Source organism: Equus caballus, chromosome 3 (genome assembly GCF_041296265.1).
Source record: "Equus caballus isolate H_3958 breed thoroughbred chromosome 3, TB-T2T, whole genome shotgun sequence".
NCBI lineage: Eukaryota > Metazoa > Chordata > Mammalia > Perissodactyla > Equidae > Equus > Equus caballus.
The window spans coordinates 95,257,855-95,284,346 of record NC_091686.1 but is presented as its reverse complement, the minus strand read 5'-3'; the positions used below and the strand labels follow the sequence as shown (position 1 = coordinate 95,284,346).

Genomic DNA, 26,492 nt, shown 5'->3' with positions numbered 1-26,492 from the left:
TCTTGTGATATATGACTGAGCGAAAGGACAAAGATCCTCATCCTTATGGAGCTTATGTTCTGAAGGACTTAGTAAACTGACAGATCTAGAGTATGAAAAATAGACAAAAATCCAGGATGACATCAAGATTTTGACCCAGGGGCGCAAACATACAAATGGAAAGATGTGCATTTGTTTGTTCATTCACTGATCCAAATTAACATTTATGGCATGCCCATTATGTGAAAAGCACCACGCAGGGAGCTGGATAGGGAGATTGATAAACAACATAACAGCCAATGCCATCTTGGAGCTTGTAGGGGAGCACTGGAAACAGGCACTGAGCAAGTCAACCCATGGGCAGATGATGACAGACTGGGAGAGACGCCATGGATGGTATACATGGGGCACTCAAAGAAAACATCACAGTGGGTACCTATTTTATGATTTCAAAAATAAGGAAGCTGGGAAAGGGACATCTTTTGGAGAAAATGAGAAATTTGCCTTTAGGTATGTTAAAGTATCACATGAACTTATACCAGAGGCAGCCAGATATCTGGGCTGGCGGGGGTGCCACCCAGGCTCCCAAGAGGTCCTCGTATATGGGGAACTGAATCACCTCTGTGAAGGAGAGAGGTGAGAAACAGTGAGCCTGGAGCATACAATCATAAGACACAGCCAATTGAGATAACAGAGAAAGAGCTGACTGTGTGGAAAATCAGCAAAGCACCAGATCACGGACACAAAATGAGAAGAGAATGATCAAACGAAGGAGGGGGTCAGGTAGGATGAGGACCAAAGAAAAATGTGGGATGTGATTGAAATGAAGTCTCATTATTTGGAATACTTGGATTCTGAAGTGATACAATGGGGTTCTCTACATCAGGGAGATTCATACGTGTTGCTTAAGATATCCGGAAAGCGGAAAGCTACATACATTTAATTATAAGCTCTCTCAAGACTATTTTGGTGAAAAATGAATCTGTGTTGTAATGATTACATGGGGACAAAAACCAGGTGTGAAATGACCACATTTCATCAATGCAGGAAACAGGATCAAACGGTAGCCTAGTTTGCAAAGCAGAGGCCCTACAACAAAGGGCTATGTTCTCTTTGACATGGAAATATCCACTATCTTTGAACATGAAAGGAAATTCCCGGTTTCTTAGGTTTGTAAAAGGTTGCATTCATTGTTTTATCAGGGAACCTCTAGAATTTGGGATAACCTATATTTTCTTTCCGATTTCTTTTCGAAGAATCAATACAATTAATAAATGAATGAATGAATAAATAAATAAAAGTATATGCACACTTTCCTAAACATATGGAAACATATCATCTAAATTAGGGTTTAACCTCAAGCCTCACTTTCAGTAAAAACCAGAAACATTTCTTTAACTTCTTTTACAATTCTAAATAAGTTTTATTTATTAATTCCTTTTTAATAACATATATTTCATGCAACAGGAATAGGTGAAGCAGACAGCATGCTAAGACTGTGAGAGTTTTACTCAGAAACTGGTCTGTTTCAATTTGGAGGTGATAAAAAATTCTCCATTTTATAATAATAATAGGAAATGGGAATGAAAGCAGAGGGGCTCAGAATTGGAGCCAAACAGCTCCTTCCGAATCAGGTGGTTGAAAAATGTCTTCATCATTAATTGGACATCTAGTAAACCTTTGCAAGTAGTACATATTTACAGAGTTTGTGATTTACAAACGTGTATCAGCCACTTAATCTCATACTTATTGTACCATGGAAAAACTGAAGAAGGTATGAATCTAAACTAGTGAAACATGAATTACAGAGAGAGGCAATGTAGCACTGAGGTTAAAAGGTCAGACTGACTGGCACAAATAATAGCTTGGCCACTTACCAGGCGAGCCACCTCGGGCAAGTTATTTAACTGCTCTGTGCTCAGTTTCCTCATCTGTAAAATGGAATCAAAATGATTGCACCTTTCTATGATGATGATTTTAAAACACGGCCCCAAATTCTTTAATTCTGCTCCCAGGGAGAGGGGAGGTCTTCATCTCCTCCCCTTGAATATATACTCTGTGCTCTGCCTGACCTATGGAATATGTTGGAAGCGATGCTATGTCAGTTTCCAAGCCCCAGGCCTTAAGAAACTGACAGCTTCCAGTTCCCATCTCTTGGGGCACTTGCTTTTGGAACCCAGCCACCATGCTGTGAGGAAGCCTAAGCTGTCCTGAGGAGAGAAACCAATAACGGTCATCAACTTGTCAATTATGTGACTGAGCCATCTTAGGAGTCGACCCAATAGCCCCAGTTGATGCTGCATGGAGCAAAGATGAGCTATTTCTGATGAACCTGCCCAAATTGTAGATTCCTTAGCAAAACAAATGACTGTTGTTGTTTTAAGCCACTAAGATTTGGGGTAATTTCTTACATAGCTATAGTAACGGGAAGACTACCCCATGGAATCATATATTAATATATTAAGCACTTAGAATATTGTCTAGGAAAAGGTAAGCACTATAAAAGTATTTAGTCATCATCTTGATAGAACTTCAGTATCCAATATGGTAACCACTAGCCACAAATAGCTATTTAAACTTAAGTCAATTAGAATTAAAATTAAAAATTTAATCTCCTCAGTTTCACTAACCACAATTCAAGTGCTCAGCAGTCACATGTGGTTAATTGCTACCATATTCGACAGGTCAGATAAAGAACATTTCCATCATCCCGAAAAGTTATTTGGACAGCCCTGTTATAGACTATAAAGAACCACTACAAAGCAAAATGTTGACTGGAGAATATACTCTGATCTACCTTAACAATTCAATGAAGAATGACTTTTAAATCACAAAGTAACTACTTACAAATAATGCCTAAAACATTTGTTAACATAGGCAGGGTTGGCTTTCCTTCAATTTACACTGGAGACACTGTCCATCTTTCTCCTTCACTCCCAGCTGAATCATACCTGAATTACAAAATAGTTATGTTTTTGAGTCCAAATCAATAGCAAAAGTTGTTTCAGCATTGTTTATAAAAGTCAAAAAACAGTGAAAACCTGCATGTTTGACAATGAGATAATAAGAAAATACCTAAGTCAGCTCATCATCTATCCATTTGATGGAATAACGTGCACCATTTAAAACTATTTATGAAGATTTTGTGAAGATATGGGAAAACGCTGATGATCCAATGTTGAACTTAAAAAGCCAGATTCAAAATCTTACATACAGTATGATCCAACAAGTAAAAAAAAAAAGCATGAAGGCATAAAATGTACAAAGAAATGACCAAAATATTAAGTGATTCTGGGTAATTGAATAAGAGGATAATTTTATATTTTATTTTTATATTGTTTCATAACTTTCTAAAATTCATATGTATGTATTACTTTTTTTTTTTACCAAGGTGGTAGACACTCAAGAAAAAAAAAAAAAGATACAGAGCAGAGGTTGTCAGCCATTTAGGAGTCACAGACCCCTTTGTAAACCTATAAGACCCTATGGTCCCTATTCCAAAATTTTGCCTCCAAGTTCTGTGAGCTCTAGACCCCAAATTAATATATAGGCAAGCAATGTGATAAGGATGATACTCAAGTTTCTGCTTCAGCAGCCTGGTGGACATTGGTTCCATTCATTGAGATGGGAAATATCTGAAAAAAGCAAGTTTGCTTGGTGGTACAGGTTGAATTTTGCCTTCCTCCCAACCCATATGTTGAAGTCCTAACCCCAAGTACCTCAGACTGTGACCTTATTAGGAGACAGGGTCTTGACAAAGGTAATTAAGTTAAAATGAGGTCACTAGGGTAGATTCTAATCCCTCATGGCTGGTGTCCTTATAGAAAGGGGAAATTTGGAGATAGACATGCACACAGGAAAAATGCCATGTAAAGATAAAGGCAGAGATCAGGGTGATGCTTATACAGGCTAAAGAATGCCAAAGATTGCCAGCAAACCACCCGAAGCTAGGAGAGAGGCATGGAACAGATTGCTCCTCACAGCCTTCAGAAGGAAGCAACTCTACCAACCTTGATCTTGGACATCTAGCCTCTAGAACTGTGAGATGATAGATTTCTCTTTTTTAAGCCATCCAGTCTGTGGTACTTTGTTACAGCAGCCCTAGCAAACTAATACACTTGGCATGGAGAGGACAACAACACGAGTTCAGTTTTGAACAGGCAGAGATAGAGGTAAGCAGGGGGACATCTAGATGGAAATATCCATTGAGCAGCTAGATCTACTCCATGAGGAAACTGAGAAAGAGAAGCCAGGGCTCTACCCTAGGACACAGAGGAACAAGTTTCCAGAAGGAATGGGCAGTCAGCCAGGTCAGATGCTGCAAGACAGAACAACTAAAATAGCAAGGAAATGTAAAATAGTGCTGCCACTATGGAAAAAAGTATAGAGGTTCCTCAAAAAATTAAAAATACAACTACCATATGATCCTGCAATCCCACTTCTGGGTATGTATCCAAAGGAAATGAAAACAGGATCTCGAAGAGACATCTGCACTCCCGTGTTCATTGCAGTATTACTCTCAATTGCCAAGATAAGGAAACAACCTAAACGCTCCTCAGTGGTTGAATGGATAACAAAGATGTGGTATATCCTTACAACCAAATCCTATGCAGCCTTAAAAAAGAAGGAAATTCTGTCATAGGCGACAATGTAGATGAAGCTGGAGGACATTATGCTAAATGAAATAGGCCGGTCAAAGAAGGACAAACACTGTATGATTCCACTTACGTGAAGTATCTAAAATAGCCAAATTCATAGAAACAGAGAGTAGAATGGTGGTTGCCAGGAGCTGGGGGAAGGGAGAAATGGGCAGTTGCTATTCAAAGGGTATAAAGTTTCAGTTCTGCAAGATGAATAAGTTCTAGAAATCCACTGTACAACACTGTGTCTATAGTTACCAATACTGTACTGTGCATTTAAAAACTTAAGAGTATAGATCTCACATTGCATTCTCACCACAATTTCTTAAAAAAAAGGAAAGAAAAAAGAAAGAACCTAAGAAGAATCTTTAGAAAGAAAATTGCGAAGAACCCAAACAAATTAGGCCACATAGAAGTTCCCAAGGACACATGGGAACCCTTTAGTTTCTAATTTGGGAAGCAACTTGGAATCTTTTTTTTTTCTCCTTGTTGTATTTTACTCCCCATCTGTTTCTCTGTAGTTTTTTGAAGTAAACTTAAAATCCTAAAAAAAATAAATCTTTAAAATCCTAAAATACATACATATGTACATAAGAAAAATGAAAAGTAAATAAATAAAATAAAACAGGAAGGAGAAACGATCCACAGATCTTTGTGGTCTTGGAGGGAGCAGTTTTTCAATGGACTGGCAGGCCAGACGGAAGCTAGATTCCCTGGGTTGAGGAACAGAGGCTAAGCTCTTTCTGGAAGCCCACCATGAGCAAAAGGGTAGGGTGGTTCACCTCCAGGGTGAGGAGAAGAAATTTTTCTTCAGAGTTTAGTGTTTTTTTTAAGTAGCTTCAACCAAAATGCTTATTTATATGCAGAAGAGGAGGAACAAAGGGGAGACTGAGAGGGAATCTGGAGTGACAACGTTGAGGAAGCTGAAGGAGATGATTTCCGTATGAAGAAGATGGATTCAACACCTAAAGAGGAAAAAAGGCACTTCTTCCTGAGGCAGGTCAATGAGTTAGAGTCCTTTCTGGTGGGGAGGAGGAAGCTGAGGGGAGAGGTGCCTGATTGCTTCCATTTCCTCTTCACATAAGAAGCCACGGCACCTGTTGAGAACTGGGGGGCCAGGACAGAAGAGAGGCTTAGGAGACAGTGAGGCTTGGTGGAGAAATGAAGGAAAAGGACAGGCCAGTGAAAGGACTGTGCAAAGGCATTCAGGGCACAGCTGAGATGTGCAGCCCAAATCTCCAACTGGGCTAAGCCATGCAAGGGAGAGCCATGAGAGCTGGAGAACGCAGGACAATAGGGTCAGTAATCAGGGTCAGAACAGAAAGTCGGAAGAGCCAATGGAAGGAAGGGAACGATTTTGGGTGGGATGGTTCCAGAAATGATGGGAGGCATGGCTCAGACTAGTTTGTTATTTCTCTACTGCTCCTAACAACAACAACTACCACATTTATGGAGCATTTATGGGCCAGGACGAAGTGACGCATTGAACCTTTACAATAAACCTGTGACACAGTTACTGGTATTATCCCCATGTCGCAGATGGAGAAAGGGGGCTCAGAAAGGTACAGCAACCTTTCCAAGGTCACAGTGCTACTCAGTGGCCGTGCCTGGATTCAAACCAGGCAGTCTGGATCCTGCCTGCTTATACACTGCTTCTTGTTACCTTCTGGAAACCTCAGTGTCTGCAGATGTAAAATGGGGCTTGTAACGGAGCACCACGCAACACAAATGCCTGTCTGAGGTATATCTCATTATTTTTCTTTCAACAATATTTCATCATTTAGCTACTTTTCTGTTAAAATGCTAAATGTCAGTTTGCTCTCGTATTTCACAACTTAGATTAAAGGCTCCCCAAACTTCAAAACTATGTGTTCCAATTAGCACAGCAAGAAGTAGGATACGTTTTGAAAATGCCCAACACCAGACTCCAAGGCATTTTACGGGATGAACAACTGCAAAACTCTGCTCCTTGTCCCCCATCTCTGACCTCCCTCCCACCTCCCAGACCACAGCTCACCTCATGCAGGCTGCGACCTGCGTCTCCTCAGGCTCTTCAAAAACAAGCCCATCGCGTCATCTCCAGTATCTTCTGCACACAGCAAGAGCCATTGAAACAGGGAGTTCTCAGCTCTTACTGATAAAGGTGATTCCTTTCTACAACATCACAAGGAAAAAAATGTCCAAGAAAAGCCAGCGTTTATCAAAATCCTTTGGGTTTTTCCTAGACCTAAACAGGTTTGGTTAATTCACTATATTTTGAGGACTCGCTATGTATCATATTTTGCCAAGATCCTGTAAAGGAGGTCACAAAAGAAGACGTGAGATTAAAAAAGATTGATGATGGCAAGGAACTGAGAAGGAAATTTAAGAAACGGCTTGAAGTCAACCCAAAAAATCAAAAGCAGCTTTCTAACTTGTTCAAAGGAATACTTGTATTTCCAACTGACCCCAAAGGCCAGAGGAGCTGAGCAGGAACGGGGCCGAGGCGGCATTCCTCAAACCCAGGGGGCATAGCTTGAGGGCTGCTAAAATAATGAGGAAGACAGCGGTCATAACCAGACTCCCGATAAGGAGGCCCTCATGACTTCTCCCAAGCAGGCGTGTTCCAGCCGAGGCACTTTAATGGATCTGATAGCTATTCTTCCCCCTTTATCAGGAAAGGGCACATTCTCAGAAGCTAGGGTTTCCCAGCAGAGCGACCCAACAACTCTGCTGGTAAGCAGATAACCCACACCACGCTTGGTTGGAAAATCATTTTTAAACACACACACGCCCTATTTTTTTAAGCAAACATTCAAATCACAGTACCCAAGAGTGGTCTATTTTTGGTCTAGAGTACTGACCAAGATCACTAGACCATTTCTCTGCATTTCTTTGCGGGGGTTTTTCTTCTGCTTCGCCACCAACTACCTCTGTGATATTCAACAAGCCACTTCACCTCTCTGGGCGCTCCAGCCGAGGACCTTCATGCTTCTCAAAATTCCATAACTCCTTGACCTTCTCCAGCCCCATCTACAATTCACTCTGCATTGATGCTACTAGAGAGAAAAACACAAACACACCCTCCTGTGTCCAAAATCCAAAAAGCTCTGAAAACAAAATCCTTCATAACTCATTTCGTAGCAAAACCAAACCTGACAACCTCATTGGTAGCAAAACCCGTCCAGATCTCCTGTGACGCTGTCTACAACCTCTAGTCTGCGGAGTCTGCTGCATAAACATTAATATATTTGATTAAACCTCTCAGGGGACAATTACATATTTAGAGTTTAGGCCAAGGGCCCAAAGGGTTTCAGATGGTCACAACACTATGAGTGGATACAATTACTTTAGAGAAGAGGAATTGGAGGTTGGAGAAGGGTATGTCACCTGACCAGGGTCACACAGTTAAAAACTGCCAAGAGGCTGGACGAGAACCCAGGCAGATCCTGTTTCAGGGCGGTGCTCGTGACCGGTCCACACACTGCCTCTCAGCACTATTCTGGCAGAGCTAAGATCTTCTAGCTCCTGCAAAACGACCTCGTTTATTAAGTTAATTGTTTAAACATAGTTCAAATCAGTTATGTACACTAATAGAAGGGGAGAATGCAAAGCAGATCCTACGAAACAAAATCATCCTAAATTACATCTGGTTTTGGCTACAGAGACAACCAAAGTCACAGAACGTTTAAGACCATCCCCAACAGTGCCAGTTATTGAGAGCATTTGCCCAGACAAATTTAAAAAGCTTGAAACGTACGGCGAGAACAAATGAGCTCATATGGAAATTGGAAAACAATGAAGTCAGTATGTAAATAAGTGCTAAACTTTGTAGTGAAACTTCAGGCAGCTGCCAACTTCCAAACAAATTCCAAATAAACAGCTGCTACAGCCGCACCCTCCCTGACTCCGGGCCACGACTAGGCAGGGAGGGGACATCCAGATAGGATCTGCCTGGCGTGTGCAGAGTCTACCCACCCATTGCACAAAATCCCTCCCAATGCATACAGTCCCTCAAGTTACCTTTATTTTGTCAAAGCCCTTGAAATGCTACCACGATCCTGGAGCACAGGGCTCTGATTCCGGGCAGCAAAGACCACTTTGGGAACAGATGGAGGCCCAGGCAGCTTCCCCAGCAAAAAGCGCATAGATGAGCAATGCCCAGCGACGAACCCCTGATTTACAGATGCATCTGGCTAAGAGGTCCCTTGAAAAATGCAGCTGTCTCTGAGGTTTCTGCAAAGACCTGTGTGAGACCAGCTGCACCTGGGGGATGCCACAATGGAGGTCTCAGGGCAGCAGCAGCACCCCAGGATCTGGAGACAGGTGTTTAGAGTGGGAGAGGGAAATAGGGAGGGGCAAGTACCCCAAGACTTCGAAAGATTGCCTGTGCCCAAGAAAGCTTCTCCCCCCCAACCCCCTCCACAATACTTGGCTAAATGTGGCTTCAAATAGCTTTTGTTAGAAAACAACACATTCCTACGTCGCTTAATGACAGGGATACGTTCTGAGAAATACGATGTTAGGTGATTTCGCCGTTGCACAAACATCATAGAATATACTTACACAAACCTAGACGGTATAGCCTCCTACACAACTAGGCTGGATGGTACTAATCTGATGGGACCACTATCCTCTATGTGGTCTGTCATTGACCAAAACTTTGGCATGCAGCACGTTATTGCCAAATGCGATGAGTAAACCTTGATTGCAGCTTGGTTCAAAATTTTAAACAATAATAAAAATTTTAAAACAGCTATAAAGGATATTTTGAGGACAATTGAGGAAACAAGGTTAGACAGTATTCCAGACTTACTGTTTATTTTCTTAGGTATGATGACAGTATTGTGGCTATATAGAAGGAAGTCCTTAATCCTGCCAGATACACGGTAGAGGTATTTAGGGTGAAATGTAACAATGCCTACAACTTGATTTCAAATAGTTCAGCAAAAAAAGTGGATAGATAGGTGGATGGATAGATAGATAGGCAGATAGGGTGAGCAAGTGAATATAGCAAAATGTTGAATCTAAGCATTAGTATACAGTGTCCATTTTACTATTCTTTCTACTTTTCTGTAATAAAAGTTCATGAAGTCCCATTTTATCATTTTTTTAAAACGTATTCTTTGTGGGAACCTAATTATCATTTTTAATGGGAAAAGCATTTCAATTTTCCACCCAGTTACTCAAAAACGAATGTTTGGAGCACAACCCATCCTTAAGCTGCAGTTTCTCTGCATAGGTACTATAGGAGTTGAGAAAGGAAATAATTAGTAGGATCCAGGAAGAAAAAGGACTTTAGATTCGGTTTCAAAAGAAAAGCTGAATTGGGCTGGACAAAAAGGGAACAAACATTCTTGACAGGCAGGAAGTTGGGGGACAAAACCAGATCACTCATGCACCCCAGGTAGCTACCAGAACAAAGGACTGAAACTAGGGTGACGTCAACATAAAGAAAAAAGAAACTTAAAAATGATGGAAACTGTAAATATTTGCCATCACAGCTTTCAATTTAAACTAGAGAGGGGAAAACTAACTTTACAGAGGCAGAGAGTCTCCAACATTCTCCACAACTGTCTCAGGTTCACCACTTGAAGTTATTTCTAAAGGCTCCAGAACTCCCTGACCAGACGTAACGCCCCAAGGGCACCAAACAATTGAACACAAACAGCTACAGCCCCACAGCTCATCCTTGGGAAAGGATTAACTTTAGGGTCCCAGTGTTTGGAGAAGCCAAGGATCTCAACTTCTGGACTCTTCCTGAATCTTCCTGAGTACCTCAAACAATGGTGTGCCTTCAGAAGACAACAGAAGCCTCACCTGACCTTGCCTCACCCCAGACTAGGGCAAGGTCAGCTTGCTAGTATCTGCATTGGGACACAGGCCAGGAAGCCATCAAGCATGCCTCTAAGGCAGAGGTCCCCAAGCAGTGGGGCACATCAGGGTGTCCTCAGAGACGGGTATAAGCAAGGGTAATGCCCAAGAGGCTATAGGGACCGGGAGAGCTCAGCACTTTGGACCCCAGCTGAATCTCCCCCCTCCTTTTTTCCTGTTCTCCTGCCCCCTCCCCCATCTCTGTTCCTTCTTTTGCTATTTTCAGTGTCCATTTGGGGATTTTTTAAGTCTTTAATTACCAGTAGCACTGTCTGTCTCCCAGGGAGGGCCTGGGTGGTTGGCGGACAGGAGTGGAGAGACACTCTGTGGACCCTCCTGCACACTTCAAATTGTAAATTATATCCATTCAAGAAAGAAATGGAAATTTTAAACAGTCATTTGCTTGATGTAACTTTAAAGCAATGGTACTTCAGAAATTTAATATTCACTTCAGATTCTTTTGCAAAAGGCAGTGTGTTATGAAGGAGTTGCTACGTTAAGATCATTGTAAGACAGCATTTACTGAGCGTTTGCAAGGCATCGGGTATTGTTCTAAACGCTTCATGCACAATCTCATTTCATTTCCACAACGTCTGTAAGGTAGGTTGTCTCATTGCCCCCATTTGCAGATGAGAAAAATGAGGCACATGGGGGTTCAATAACAAGTCCTAACATGTGGTAGGACAGGACCCAACCCAGGCAATGTGACCCGGGGCCACATTATTTAACTGCCTCTGTAAGAGCGGAGGTGGCCTTCAGTTTTCTCTAGTGAGTGACACACACCTCACAGACAGGCAGGTTTAACCAACAACAACTGACCACAAGCTGCCAGGTCTGTAGGGAGCGGAGCTGACAGACCCTCACCAAATGCACTGCCCTCAGGCCACAGATTCCTAACAGATCGGTTCGTGCACATTCCTTGTAAGAGGCCAAGCAGGGACTAGGTTAGAAATTATTTCAACTACAGAAGGAAGCTAAACGGCAAGTGCCAGAACAAAACCACCAAATAGGAAGAAGAGGACAAGCCCAGAATGGCCTGTTTCTGGCAGAAACAGCAAGAGTGGGGCGAGGGGAGGAGGTCTGTTAGGAACCAGGGACTCTCCTGGAGCTTCACAGACAGGGAGCTGGGGCAGAGGACCGGGCCTCCTGGAGCCAGGTCCCTGGTTTCTGGGTACAGCCCGCCCTTGCCAGGGTAGGAGTCCAGCTAAGTAAATTCCACCATGTGGAAGACAACACAAACCCACCATGGGGGGAAACATGCGGATATTGCTGAGCTGGCAGGAGCTAAGCAAGCGCTTCAAAAAGGAAGACTGGCCCAGCACCCAGCCCGGCAGAGGCAGACAGTGACCGATTCTCCCGTGGAGGGTTGGGGGCTCACCATCCCACATATAAGGCCTCTGGGATGGTCAACGACTTTACCACCAACTGCTAATAGAAGCAAAACTTCCTCGAGTGCTTATTCATGTGCCCGGCGTTTTTACTGGCATTATCTTTATTTTTAATCTTCATAACTCTTAGATAGGTGTTATTATTAAACCCATCTTAGAAATAGAGACATGATAGAACAAAGTGTTAAAATCAGGGTCACTCACCTGGGGAAAGGCCAGGATTTGAACCGAGGTCTTTTACAAGCAGGGCCCAAGCTCTGAACCACGCTGCTCCCTAGAAAGAAAGGAGGCAAGGGCAGAAGCCAGCTTTTTCTTGGCTGCACTGTATTCATTCGACTTGCTTCTTAGCTCTGAGACCGCAGGCAAGTCAATTAACTTCCCCATGCCTCAGTTTCCTCATCTATAACAGACAGATGATAATAGACTTGTTTCTGAGCATTAAATGAGATGAGTGTGCCTAACACAGAGTAAGTGCTAATAAATGTTAGCTATTATTGCTGGGTTGATTGTTAGCAGTGACAATAAGTGTAAATGCCCATGATTGTCACAAAGTTTACAGCTCAGCTGCGGATACAAAACCAATATGCAGGAAAGGAGGATAAATCACAGGAGCCAGTCAGGAGGAGGCGGTGTCAAATGTAGAGGACAGAATAAATACCTAAGCCCTGGAGGTGAGGGAGCAGCCGCCACAACAGTGCTCCCCAGGCAGCACCACGGGGCCAGTCCCACAACCCTGACGGCAGCCCAACGTTTCTCTTCCTTCCAGGAACAGACAGCGGATAATGATTAAACAGAACGCTACAAAAGTCCTAAGCACAGGGTTTTCCCATTAGTCACAGGTTAAGTTAGGCAGGGTTCCTGCAAGAGCGGCATGTGGCCTGCCTTCTGGGAATACGGCAAGTGGGAAACAAACATGAGTAATTGGAGCGCCAAGGTTCTGTGCCCGGGGAAGTCTCCACAAGTGCTGTTAGAGCAAGAGCAAGGCAAGAGAGGGCCTCGCAAGGAAAATAAAGACCTCTCTGGAAAGATTAAACAGAAGTAACTAGGAAAACTCTAGACATAGAGGAGCTGATTTTAAGGAGAAGAAATGAATGTGAAAATCACTAGCATGAAACTCTATAAATAAGAACTCTGAAAACCAGTAGTAAGGATTAAACACGTAGAAAAATATGATTAATAATAGTCACGTACTGATGCATACTTTGTATGTTACTAGTCCAAGCACTTTACAGTATGAATTCATTTAACCTTTTACAATAACCTTCAGAGGTGGGTGCTGTTGTTTTCAACCCCATTTTACAGATATGAAAACTACAGCACAGAGAAGTCAAGTAATTTATATCAGGTCAAACAGCTAGCAAGTAGCAGAGGTGGGATTTAATCCAGGCAGCCTGGCTCCAGAGCCCCATACTCCGCTCTCTTGTCTCTGAAGTATGGCAGTGAAAGTACTGATATTCAGTAAAGTTCCACGAAATGGGATTATCTATAGCTCATCTCTAGTTGAGTGAGAGTCTTAAATAGAAATCTATGGGTAATCGTTACTGATCTAATTCAACAATAAATCTAGAATAACAACGGTTTTTCCCAGTGAGTCAGTTATTGAGAAGGGAAGGTGCATTTAAGTTATAGTCTCTCCAAGTCAACATATGTCCAAGTTATATTCTCATCAAGCACTAATTTCAAAAAAAAAAATTCTGCCACCATTTATAAGAAGCAAAATTAAAAAGCCATCCCAAGCTACATTTAACACTGTCGAACTGTTGATTACTTCTCGGAAATCCTAAACTTCCTTTTGACTTTTAAAACAATAAGAGCAATTTGTATGAAGGGCTCAGATTTGCCATTTCCCTTTGTCTAAAATTACTCGATTGTTAACGATAAATGTTAAATGAAGAAATAAACATAAACTAGTATTTGGAGCTAACATGAGCTCAGTTGTATTGAAGAAAAAGATACCAAAATGTCTACACTAGTTATCTCTGAGTGGTAAGATTATAAGTTACTTTTCTTTTCAGCATTTTGTATCTTATGTTGGTGGAACTTGGGGGTATTTTTTTCTTTTTCTACTTTTTGTCTTTTCTAAGATATCTCGATGGTAATCACTACAGTCGTTTTTTAAAAACTGCACATAAAAAGTTTCAACAAAAATAATCCATAACCAACCTATAAATGAAAATTTGGGTGAGTTTACTCTGAGCTGAAATCTGAGGACCATGGCCCGGGGCCTTTCTTCCCGAAGGAAGAAAGGGCACCAAAGAAGTGGGGTGCACAGAATGCTTATATACCCCCAAATAGGATGTTTCACATAGGATTGAAATATCCCTTTTACAATAGTCGCGAGACTGCTCTGTCGGCACAGCGATTGATGGAAACAACAGGTAGGTCTGCTGTCTGGGTGAACACAGCAGGGTGGCAGTCTGCTGTCTGGAGCTGGGTGGTCACAGGTGAGCTGGGTGGTCAAAGGTGAGCACAGCAATCAGTTCATAGCCTAACGAAAGATGCTTATCCTTAAGGAAATGCCAATGTTGGGGGAAGTTGCACCTTTATCTTAAGGCCATTTGTTCTTGCCATAGGAAATGTTTTAAAGCAGATATGCAATGCGTGCTCAATGGCCACAGTCAGGCCCTTTTGGAAAAAACAAAGTCAGGCTGAATTAGGTTTATACCAAATGGCTTCCTCATATACTCCAATATATCCTGTTGCTTGCCATTTTTATTTGTCAAAAGTCAAAAAGGAACCTTCACTACTATTTGGTTGAACCCTATGAAACTGTTGTCACCGTAGGGTAAAAATAGTAGAATACTGACAATTTCATACGGCTCAACCTAACAGTAATATTAATGTAAGGAGGTAAACCAGAATACTGGAAATCCTTAGTAAGGAGACTGCCTATACCTGCAATCCACAACATTTACATCCTAAATATTTCCACTGACTGGAGGCAGAGACAATACTGTGAAATCTCTGGTCTACACAGTAGGAGAGAAGGGTCAAAGAAAACCACACCGTGGTATAACTTCTACTTTCTCACACTATAAAACACAATGTAAATACATAAACAATAAGGCACTGGCCTGAGAATTTCTTTTCCTTCCTCACTATATTTTTCTAAATGCCTTGAGTCTTTAGCTAAATAGTAAACCACAATAATTTCAAAAAGAATATTCTAGGCACAATGTTTTAATATTATGAGTTGATTTTTTCCAATTGGGAAGACTTGACTATTTCATTTTTCCAAAAACCATGTCTCCATCAACAACTGGGTGTCCTACATTTCCATTCAATTCTGATACCAACTACCTGGTGTTAGCGCAAAACCCACAGATTTAAGGACTCAGTCCCACAAAACTGCCCCTACTTCAGATGCCATTTGCAAATGGTGTCCCGAGGCTAACTGACTAGAAATTTGGGGGTTCCCATGATCTCCCTCAGATTCAACAATTTGATAGAATGACTCACAGAACTCAGGAAAGTGAGCTACTTACAACTGCAGTTTTATTATAAAGGATAAATGGCCAAATGGAAGAGATGCACAGGGCAAAGTGTGGGTGGAGGGGGGACTGAAGAGCTTCCATGGTTTCTCCAGACACATCATCCTCCCAGCACAATCACGTGTTCACCAACCCAGAAGCTCCCTTAGCATCCTTGTTTCAGAGTTTTTATGGAAGTTTCATTACATAGGCATGATTGATTGAATCATTGGTCACTGGCAATTAACTCAATCACCAGCCCTTCTTCCTTCCCTGAGATCAGGGGTGGAGCTGAAACTTCCAACCCTGTAATCATGTAGGCAGTCCCCTCTGGCAACCAGTCCCCATCCTGAAGCTCTCTGGGGGCCCACCGAGAGTCATCTCATTAGCATGAACTCTGGTCTGGTCTAAAAGAGTTCATTATGAATAACAAAGGACACTCCTATCTTTCAGAAAATTCTAAGGGTTTCAGGAATTCTGTGCCAGGAACCAGGGACAAAGACCAAATATATGTATTTTTTTATTAGACCACATTGACCCAAAATCAAGTCTTGACTCCTTTATATATCAAGACGCAGCACCGAACAGCGTGGGAAAGATCAACTGTTTTATCGTATGGTTCAAGCAACAAATTCTCTTTCCCACTTTGAAGTCTTCCCCTCCTATTCCACCCTCAACCAGACACTGAGACACATCAAGTCAACTGCCTGTGTAATTACTGTTTCCATAATATGTAGGCACCTAATGCATACTAAACGACTTTCAAATGGGTTCGTTTCCTCCTCCGAAATCTATTTGGTCACATTATAAGAAATCAAGGGACTAAGAAAACAGACTTGCCAGAAGTGACACAGAGATGGAGCCCTTAGCCAAGCAGGGTTTTTATAAATGACTCCAGTGCTGAGCTGCATGTCTTATTCAAAGCCACTGCCCTAAACACTGATGGCCAACACTGCCCTTCTGACCTGGGGAGAGAAGAAAACAATGAGAACGTGACCAACAATGGGGCTAAAAAATGGAAACGCACAACAGGCTTCTGAAAATAAATGTTTAACGAGGAAGAATTCAGGAGTCAAGCAGATCTGTACAATTTCAGAGGAGTTACTTGAACTGAAGACATATACACAATTAGCTAGCTTTTACTATTAATGAGCACTTCTTGGCCTTCACACCATCAAAACCGTACACTGCACTTACTTCATGATGTTAATTTCCCAGCACTCCTTAAACTTTGAAAAATTGCTTCTATCTATACATCATATGTGTTATATTAAACCTATACACTATATAGGTCATATCGGTATTACTTACAAAGGACTATATTATTCATTTGAGCCTCCAAACAACTCAGAGAGGTATAAAGAACAGATATTCTTCTCTCTCTCTCTCTCTCCCCTCAGGTGAGGAAACAGAACAGCAATCTCAGCTGCCTTGCTGAAAGTATGTGGGCCATGTCTCAAACTCAGGTCATAAGGAGCTCAGCATCTCGGGCCTTTCCATCACATCGCGAAGTCTGAGGGCCTCTTCTGGTCCCCTATCCTCCACTCCACCCCATCCTCAGCCCCCCACTGCCTACACAATAGAGTGCATACTTTCATGAGCTCCACAGCCTCACTTCAGCCTCTCCTCTGCAGTCTCATCTCATGCAATTTTCACAGAGGAACTCTCTGTCTACACTGGGTCTGCACTGATTTTTCCTGTCCTACCTCCACACCTTTGCCCAGGCTGTTCCTTCTGTGGGGCATGCCATTGTTTTAAGGTCCACTTAAAATGGCACATTTCAGGCTGTGAAGTCTTTTCCACCCCTCTTATCAGAAGGCAAGCTCTCCCCGTGATCCCACGCAGCACTTTGTCTGTGGTCCTCTGACGATAGCAAACACATTCTCCGTTATTCTATAACGATTAGTATTCATAGCTTATCTTCCCCTTCTCAATCACAAGTTTGCGGAGGACAGAAACCAAGTTTGTTGTTCCTTTTACACACCTACACAATGCCTAACAGTATCCCAGATAAGGCCCTCACTTTTAAATGAATTGCACACTGCTTATAAGAAGTATCCATATGTTTTACCTGCAAAGACTATTAAGGCACTGACTTGGCAATCACGCATGTGAAGTAAGTTTTACCCTCAAAACCCAGCTTCTTGGCTCTGTTACCTAGCTTTAAGCAAGGTGCAACGCCTCTTTTCTATCGGCTGTTGTTTTGTGTTTTGCCTTTAATAGAGGAGGAGGAGGTTGGAAAGAATTGAGGAAGCAGCAAAAGCACTCAGGCCATACAAGCATATAGCACAAACATGCAAAGAAAAATGCAGGAATGCCTGTTCATTAGCCATCTGCCACTTTACCAAAGCCAGGAAATTCTGGGCTGCCGTTTTTTATAACATAGATAATTCGCATGATTGTGTTGGAGACTTCCAGCTATGAGGAGCTGTTAGAACATTTGAAAATTAGTGTTCCCAAGTTATATCGTGAGACAGAAAGTCCAGCGAATTCTTCAAACATCCCGGCCTTACAGGAATCTCAAAGAAACACAGTATGTTTGTATATACGCATGGGGGAGGAAGGCTCGGCATGTTACCGATATTGAAAAGAATTTTTGTTTGTTTGTTTTTAACGCTACTTATCACATGACATTTTATGTATAGCTTCTTTATCGGTCTTGAACCACTCAGCTAAACTTCTCTGTCCAGTTCAGAAGGGTAACGGCATAACTGCCTAATTGGTGTCTTTTCAGGAAACTGAAATCGATTTTTCCTTAATATCTCCCTTATGCCAAAATTTTATAAAAATCTTTTATAAACCTAATGGCATATAAATTGAATTACTCCCTTCAAATATTTACTCTAAAAGCAAACGGGCAATCCCTGAAGAACTCCTTGGATATCTGCCCATTTTCCATTAAAAATAAAATCTATATTCAATTTATAAGATGAGTTGGTTTACCTGTTAAGTGGATGGATCTGCAATAAAAAAGTAAAAAATAAATAAATAAATATAAAGCCTTCTTTCTACCAGTGGTGCTGAGCACGGAGGACATGCAATTCACATAACACGAAGAGCACTTGAGAACAACGGATGCACCTAGCTTTGGCTTCCCCTCATCTGTGACTTAGCGAGACCGTCCACTTCTCTTTGTCTTGGTTATTCCTCTCTAAGTCTGTTTCCTCATCTCTACAAACCTGGTCAAGCAATGCAAATATCTGAGCATGTCTTATACGCTCTGCTGCCTCAAGGAGCTCTAGTTAGACAAAACCCAGCTGTAACACTGCATAAACTATACATTAAATAACATGGAATGGATGCAACGTGTGTCGTTGCATGGACTTGACATGTATACTGACAGGAGGAGATAAAATCAGTGAGAATACCTATGAAAGGTTTCCTGGAAGTGTTGTCCTTGATCCCAGCTTGAAGGGAGCTGGGTGGAGAACAGGATATAAATAGCCCAGGAAGAGGAGAGGGATTTCCAGGTTAAGAGAAACACAACACACCTATTTCTTCCACCTTTTATCTCCTCCACTTACCTTTGATACTTAGGCACTGTCACCTGGGAATGTGTTAGAAAAGCAAAATCTCCAGTCCCTTCCCAGGCCCGCAGACTCAGACACTCTGGGGCAGGCCCAGCAATCTGCATTTGAACCAGCCCTCAGTTAATTCTGACGCTGCTCAAGTTTGGGAACCACTGCTGTAGCTTCACTTGCTCTCACCTCCTCTCTTCCATGGCCACCAGTTTTCTTCACATGGCTGACGCCAACATTTTTGCAAGTCTAAGTTTAAACTTCATTTCCTCCAGAAAGTCTTGCTCAACCTGTCCTGCACTCTCGTCCCACCCCAGCCCCAGGTTAGGTACTTTGGTCCTGTGCCATACCTTCCTTATCAAGGTCCCAATGACACGTTATCGTTACTGCCTGCTTTATCCTCCTCCCTGTTGGCTCCATAAAGACACAGACTGAATCCATTTGGTTCCCATCACTTCACCCCCAGTGCCCTGCACAGTAAGGCACTGTGCTAATATTTGCTGAATGAATAAACAATTCAGAGAATTAACTTGTGAAACAAAGGTATAAAGAAGAGGTATAAAGTATTATAAAATTAGGAATATGATACACATGCAATTAATAGGTGCTTTTGAAGTACTGGTTATAGAAACACAACTGAATTTAGTTTGTCTTTGAAAAGAGCTTCTGAATAGATTTGGGTTTTAAAAACCTTTGCACTAAAAATTGTCACTAACACTTCCAGATTTTTCCACTTCAGGCTTTTGGAGCAATATGGCTCACTGAGGCTGGCAGACAAAACAGCCTTTTACCAATTCGGGAGGGGAGGGGGTGAGGAGACTCAAAGCTAAAATTTGTGGATGAATATTGGAAAGCGTTACTCTTCACTTTATTATAAAGAAAAAGCCTCAGGCCAAGTCAGAACACCTGGATTTAGCTCTGGCTTCCTTCCTTCCTTCAAATATTTAAGTGTCTGCTCTGTCCCAGGTCCTGTGCTTGGATCTGAGCCTTGGACACTGACCAAGGCACACACAGTCCCTCTTTTACCAAACCTAATGGTCTACTCCTCCACCCAGCCTACGGCCATTCCTGACTCTCACAGACCACTAAACCTCTTGGTGCTCAGTTTCCCCATCTGCAAAGAGAGGTGGTTAATTACAAGATGACCACCAAGTCTCCTCTGTCTCTCAAACTATATGACTAAGATCAACACAATGACTCTCATAAGTCAGTTAACCAAAGTCACTCCTCTCAGGGCCTGCTCACCCTGAGGGAGAGAACTGAGAAACGGGACCCTGGAAGTGAGGACCAAGCACAAACACAGGCCAAGGGACCTCGCCAGCCGCAGCAGGGCTGGATCCACAGCTCTAACATAATGGGAAGAGTCATAGAGTAAAGAAACCTGCTGAAGTCCTGGCTAGGCCAACCCAGTTCCGTCATCTGCTGAATAAGCTTTAAGGAGATTGTCAAGGTCCCTGTCAGCCCTGATGGTACAGGATCCTACTTCCTCATGCCCACATGTGTTTTGTCCAACACTACCAGGCAATTAACTCAATTCTGACACCACCTACCTGGAGACAAGAGTCAGATCCCATAGGCTAAGGGCTCAGTCCTACAAGATGACCCCCTTACCCCACACACACTTCCAATGCCAGCTACAAGTCCAGGCTATCACCTGTGCTTCTGACGAACAGGTTATAGATCGCAGATTCCCACAACTCCCTCCTTGGGTTGGATTAACTTGCTAGAGCGGCTCACAGAACTCAGAGAGACACTTTACTTACTAGATCACTGGCTTATTATGAAAGTCTGTAACTCAGGAACAGCCAGATGGAAGAGATGCATAGCGCAAGGTATGGGGAAATGGCACAGAGCTTCCACGCTCTCTGGGCACGCCACTCTCCCTGCATCTCCACGTGCTCACCAACACAGAAGCTCATCAAATCTTGTGGTTCAAGAGTTTTTACAGATCTTAATCTCCAGCCCCACCCCACCCTGCAACTTCCCCTTCCCTGAAGTCAGCAGGTAGGGCTGAAAGTTCCAACTCTAACCATGTGATCTTTCTGCTGCCCAGCCTGCATCCTGAGGCTTTCTAGAGACCCAACCCTAAGTCACCTTATTAGCATACATTCAAAGGGGCTCCTTATAAATGACAAAAAAACACTCCTATCACGCAGGAAATTCCAAGAATTTGAGGAGATTTGTGCCAGGAACAGGGAAAAAGACCAAATATATTTCTTATTATACCACACTCATCATAAGATTCTACTTCATCAAGATACTCACCAGTGATCAATGAGAAGATGAACAACAACCAGTCTGACGCTGGATAATCAAAAAGCATGTCAATAGGATAATTACATCAAATACTAAGGGAAAACTGTCAAAATTTTGTGACTATACCTATAGACTGGGTAGAGATAAACCAACTGGGGAATCTTCCAAAATTCTTCCAAAAGAGTATCACATTCTCCCCCTATGAATGTAATGGTTTCTTTCCTATTTTCCTTTTCTCCTTCCTTGCCTAATTTTGGTAGCTAATGGCTCAGGCCCACATATCCCCTACATCCTGAGAGAACTCCTTGCCAAGCCTGCTGGTCCCTATTCCTCCTTCCCTGGGCCTTGGGCACTGCCCAACACGGCCTCCTCAAACTCCCCCTGCCCATCACACAGCCAGCCTCAGTATCTGGGGCTTGGGACACCTCAAGTAATGGCAGAGGACCTGAAAGGAAAATCCTGGAGCAGTTAGGAACTATGTCCCATCTGATGGCTATGAAGGGTTAGTATTTCGTTAAAGACAAAATAATAATAACATACTTTTTTAGCACTTACTATGTGCCAAGCACTGCACCATGCACTCTCATGTTTTATTTCACGTAATCATCGCAACAACCCCATGAGGCAACTCCGCCATATTTTCTCCATAATACCAATGAGGAAAGTTGTTTAAAGACTTTTTTCCATCTGTACAATAGGCACTTTATCAGTGGTTGGAACGTAGTTATACACAGGACTGTGCGAACAAAATGGGGGGAGATGAAGGGAGGGGAGAACTGGCAGCTGTTTGGGACCCTGGGATGAGCAAGGGCAAGAACGCAGGGGTCTTGGGGTATTAAGAAGGAGGAATGAAGAACCCGTTCCCCTGAGTTCAAGTCTGGCCAAAGGATCCTCAAGGCGAGATGACTGGGCACAGGAACTCAGTTTGCCCAGGATGTCCACCACGCTCTAGCCATCCCTACCTCCCCAAAACATCCCTTGGGCGAATTAGGTTTCTTTACTCCCTTACAAAGAGAGCTGTGTCAATAACTAGCAGAGGAAAGCAGAGGAGAAATTCAGCCCAACTCCTCCATCAAGTTTCCATCATAATGGGCACCCATCCCTAAAGCCAGCTAGAAGAAACAAAATCTCAGCTTTTCCCAGGTATCTCTATTTTACTAGATTCCACACTAGAATACCAAAGCAGTGCTTCTTTTCTCGAAGCGCCACTCGTTTGACTTTCTCCATAGGATATTTTCCTATTTTTAGCAGTTTTACACTTGCCCCAAAGACGTGAACAGATGAGTCAGAGAAAAGGAAATTCAGGACCACAATCTCTTATCCGAAAACCTGGAGGTCAGACGTGCTTCAGAGGTCAGACGTTGTTTGAAATTCAGACTTTGTGATTCTAGAAAGGTAATACAACGCACTTAGTACACATTATGTAACACTCAGAAATCAAACTCTGATATTACTGCAGCAAAACTTAGCAACATTCAAATTAAAGGAGATAAGTATATACTATACAATCTCACATTGGCTCAGGTCAGGTTTTACCACCAACAGAGTATGCAAAAAGCCTCAAAAAAACTTTTGGCTTTCAAAGCTTTTTGGATTTCAGAATTCTCCATATAGGATTACAGACATGTGCAAATGGCTTAAATACTAGAAAAAATAGTCAACCTACTAGTAATCAAAGACATACAAATTAAAACAATCAAGGTACCAATTTTTGCCTTACAAATTAGCAAATATGTTTTCCAGAGAAAATGCCAATGGTGTGAAAAGTGAGTCCTTTGACCATTGCTATAAGAATGTAAACTGGGACAACCTTCAGGTCACCAAAACTTGCGTCATCCATGACCTCAAAAACATGAATACCTTTGACCCTAAAATTTCCTTTTCAGGAACCCATTTTCTGTGAAAGTCACTGATATCTAGACAAAGCTTTACACATGGATGTTCACTGAAACAATAAGTTTTCAAATTCATTTGAAAATAATTAACAACTGAAATCTCCTAAAATGGAGGCAGAATGAATCCATATAATAGAATATTATACAGCCATTTTTTGAGTGTGTAGGGAAATAGAGAAACTTTCATGCATAATATTAGGTGAAAAACACAGGATGCAAAATTTTATTTGCATTATGAGCCTACCCAAGTAAAGAACAGAGGAGAAAAGACCAGAATGAAATACGCTAACAGGGTGAGCGCTTTGGAATAACGAGATCAAAGGTGATTCTCTCCCCTTCTCTCTAGACTTTAAATCTTTGGGGGAATTTTCCAAAAATATCAAGAGTACTGTATTCTAGCTGAGGGGAAATGGGGACAAGAAGGCTTGACTATTTAACTCCCAGTCGATGGCAGCAAACTCAAGTATCTGAGGTATGACTCCGGGCTTTTATAAATTTACAAGGAACCGATCATTGCAAAACCATCACCACCTCCAGAATGAACACTTTACAGTCTATGTGGTCTACATTTATTAGATAGTTTGGTTGACATCATTATATAAATCCAGCTTAATGGGCACTTCAGGAAAGAAATATAGAAAAAGGTAAAAGATATATGCCACTTTGGCATTTGTCAAGACCTTTCAGAGACATCAGCTCATTTCATCCTCATTAGCAGCCAGTAGGGCAGATAAAGATTGGCACATGCCTATTATATGGATAAGAAAATGGAGGCAGAGAGAGCCACACTCCCAAAAGGGGCAGGGGCTCTTCATGGCTTTTGACATCACGTACAGGTATCTAACTTAGAGCTTGATGCTCTCTCCACTATACCATGCCCTTACCCTATTACTTAGTGATTCTTTATACACAGAATGAGAAGAAATTTCTCACTCAAACGAAAAGCAAAGTGATTTACTAATAACAAGAGTAGGCTTCAGAATTGAACAGATGTGTCTCAAGGTCAAAACTCAACTTCCATATTTGAGTGAATTTTCCAGTTTAACTTCTCAGAAACTCAATTTCTTCGTCAGGCATAAAATTATGTAGCTGACAGGATGTTGTAAGAATTAAATGATTTGAGTACTTAGACAAAGGCCTGACACAAAACAGGTATAATAAACATTGCATTCCTTCCTCCAAAAAGAGCAAAGCGTCCACAGTGTACTAATTCCAAATTCCAGTGTTAGTCCTTGTTAGTCACACCAGACTCATTATTCTATGTGCTTTCAGCAGCCTACCAAATCTTCACCAACTACTGAGGTAAACACCCTAAAATTACTACAAACCATTCAACATAATAATTCTAACCAATGACAGTTTAAATCATTTTTTGTCAGTTTTAAATAATTTCCCTTTTGTCCCAATAGTAATTAAACATCAACATCAGAGCCAAACAATTCTTTAAAAAGTGATGATGAAATTTTTTTCTGTCATCTGGGGCTTTGGCCTCTCTCATTCAAATTCAACCACAGAAACTCCCAAATAGTTGGCTTGATTAATTTCTATTTTGAGGGTGGGGGGAAGGAGAATGGGGGAAGGATGGGCATTTCTCAAATTTTTCATTTCCTCTTTAAATTAAACCAGGGCATGGAAGCCCAAGCTCCCAGGGAGGGCGCTTTCTCAAAACATTCTGTCCACTCACTACGTATTATGTGGATGTACCGCTGGGTAGCTACCTGGCCGAAGGGAAACCCAGAATTTAATAAAGATTATCTTTGGATCTAAAGGAGGAATCAGGAGGCTGGATGGAAGCCCACAGGGCCCAAGCAGAGTCCACTTCTCATGTCACCAAGCTCTGGTCCTTTTCTGCCCACACTACTCAAAGGCCACGCCCATTGTCTGGTAGAGAAACTAACAAGCCCAAAGGTTAAGTAACTAGAGAACTTAAGGACATAAATAAGCCAAGAGGTGGAAAATCGTCCCTTCTGGTGCTGTGGTATATAGTTTCCAAAGCCGATACTATGAGACAGAAGTTTAAGGAGACTCTTCTGCTAGGCAGGAAGTGAAAGAGACGTTGCCACTATTGACCATGAAGTCATTTGTCCTTCTTTTCTCCGCTTCCCGACTTCTGATAACCACATGCTTACAATTTTACGACGTCCTAAACTCCCTTTCTTAGAATCTCAACAAGACTGCTAAAGTTGATTTCTGTTCTATCTTCTCTCTTGGCAGCAGTGGGGTGCAAAGGAAAGAGAATGAACTTCGGAATCAAGCAGACTGGGTTATCAAAGATAAAGATGCATATAAGGATAGACCCATAACACACGCACTAGTGATTCTGCTTCTCGGACTGAATGCTGACTGATACACTACCTATGTGATGCTGGGCCAATTGTTTAACCTCTCTGGGCCTCAGTGCCTCACTGGAAATAAGAACTTCACAGGGTTGTGAGAAATAAGTGTAAAAATGAATACGGAGTGCCCAACTCAAAGCTTGGCACATAGCAGGCACTCAACAGTGCTTCCCATCTCTTTCTCCCTACTTCTCTAAAATATTTCCTACAAACATTAACACTGTCTTAGATTCCAAGGGGACCAGAGGACGGCTGGTCAGGGCATCTTTTCTCCATGCAGGCCTCAAGTCATGCTGGCACATTTGTACTCTGTACCTTTTCCTTTTTAGATACCTCATTCTTCTAAAGTGTTGCTTTCATCAAAAAGGTTACCATGCAATTAGATGAGAGCTTCCTTCATCACATTCCAGTCTGAAGAGCAGGATACTGCTCAGAGATCCATCGAAACACAAACTTACTCCACTGTTGGATGTCTCCTGCTAATGGCTGATTGGATGCATCACATGCTGAATTTTTAACAATTTTACTCCCAGGTTAAGCTCTTCAAATTCTGGAGCAACCAATTCCAGCCCTCTAAGTACTGTCTACAACCTGGGGTGCAATTGAACCTGGTGATGCACCTACCTGTCTCAGCAACGAAACTCAGGGTGAAAACCAAAATCTCCCATCCAACAATGCATGTCACTAGCTGCCATTTCCCCAGGGTGGATGGCTGAAGGAAATACGGGTCTGCTAATAAAGTCTCAGGGGAGATATTATTCATCCCATCCCGTCTAACATATTCTGGTTTCTATGAAAAAGTGAAAGCCAATGTGATAAGCCAGTTTAAAAGCTGTAAACAACTGGAATCTTCTCAGGAGTGAAGAGTAGAGTCTGTGTTCTTACGGAGGAGATAGTCACCATTGGAAGGCTTCCAATTGCTTATTATCTGGACCTGCAGAGGAGCTGCTCAAGCTTGGAAGAGCTTGCTGACGTAAGATTCTAGGCTGTGGTAACCCCAATTTGCCCTAGAAGATATACGTTTATTGTTATTTTTTAACTACCGCTGTAAGGCAGCAATTAAGAGGGGAAACGATGGGAAGGAATCCCCGGTGTCTCTAGTTATAAAAACAAGAGTATGAAACAGAACTTCTGTAAAAGTGACACCTCCTCTTAGA

General features: G+C 42.2%; 1 protein-coding gene across 2 annotated transcripts in view; it reads right to left on the bottom strand.

Annotated features, from left to right (window-relative positions):
- Nucleotides 1-26,492, bottom strand: part of RELL1 (RELT like 1) — a 60,735-nt gene that overhangs the window by 33,258 nt on the left and 985 nt on the right. Inside the window, exons 2-3 of one of the 2 annotated variants that reach the window (XM_014738725.3) lie at nucleotides 6,637-6,773; nucleotides 2,827-2,930 (exon numbers count right to left, since the gene is read on the bottom strand). The exons of the other annotated variant lie outside the window; for it this stretch is intronic. Of the exons in view, the coding sequence (XP_014594211.1) occupies nucleotides 2,827-2,854 (28 nt within the window). The 5' untranslated portion in view covers nucleotides 2,855-2,930; nucleotides 6,637-6,773. The remainder of the gene's footprint in view (nucleotides 1-2,826; nucleotides 2,931-6,636; nucleotides 6,774-26,492) is intronic. 2 annotated transcript variants of the gene reach the window in all.